Source organism: Morone saxatilis, unplaced genomic scaffold (genome assembly GCF_004916995.1).
Source record: "Morone saxatilis isolate NCDOM2014 unplaced genomic scaffold, NCSU_SB_2.0 Contig17, whole genome shotgun sequence".
NCBI lineage: Eukaryota > Metazoa > Chordata > Actinopteri > Moronidae > Morone > Morone saxatilis.
In genome coordinates, this window is record NW_023339729.1 from 15,238,963 (window position 1) to 15,239,265 (window position 303).

Genomic DNA, 303 nt, shown 5'->3' on the forward strand with positions numbered 1-303 from the left:
TTTGGTCACCAAACGATTTCCTCTCCCCGTTCAGCCGCCTTCAACCTCTTAACCTTCTGCCGTCTCCAGGGCCATGGATTTCCCGGGCCACTTTGAGCAGATCTTCCAGCAGCTCAACTATCAGCGTGTCCATGGTCAGCTGTGCGACTGTGTCATTGTGGTGGGCAGCAGACACTTCAAGGCCCACCGCTCAGTGCTGGCAGCCTGCAGCACCCACTTCAGAGCCCTGTTCAGCGTTGCAGAGGGGGACGCAAGCATGAATATGATCCAGCTGGACAGTGAGGTTAGGGTCTTCACGATATT

General features: G+C 55.8%; 1 protein-coding gene across 3 annotated transcripts in view; it reads left to right on the forward strand.

Moving 5' to 3' along the window:
- Nucleotides 1–303, forward strand: part of LOC118327211 (zinc finger and BTB domain-containing protein 5) — a 6,724-nt gene that overhangs the window by 1,273 nt on the left and 5,148 nt on the right. For 2 of the 3 annotated variants that reach the window (XM_035660492.1, XM_035660493.1), the window contains exon 2: nt 70–283. In XM_035660492.1, the coding sequence (XP_035516385.1) occupies nt 70–283 (214 nt within the window). Of the gene's footprint in view, nt 1–34; nt 284–303 lie in introns of all 3 variants that reach the window. The other variant, XM_035660494.1, reaches the window with a different exon arrangement.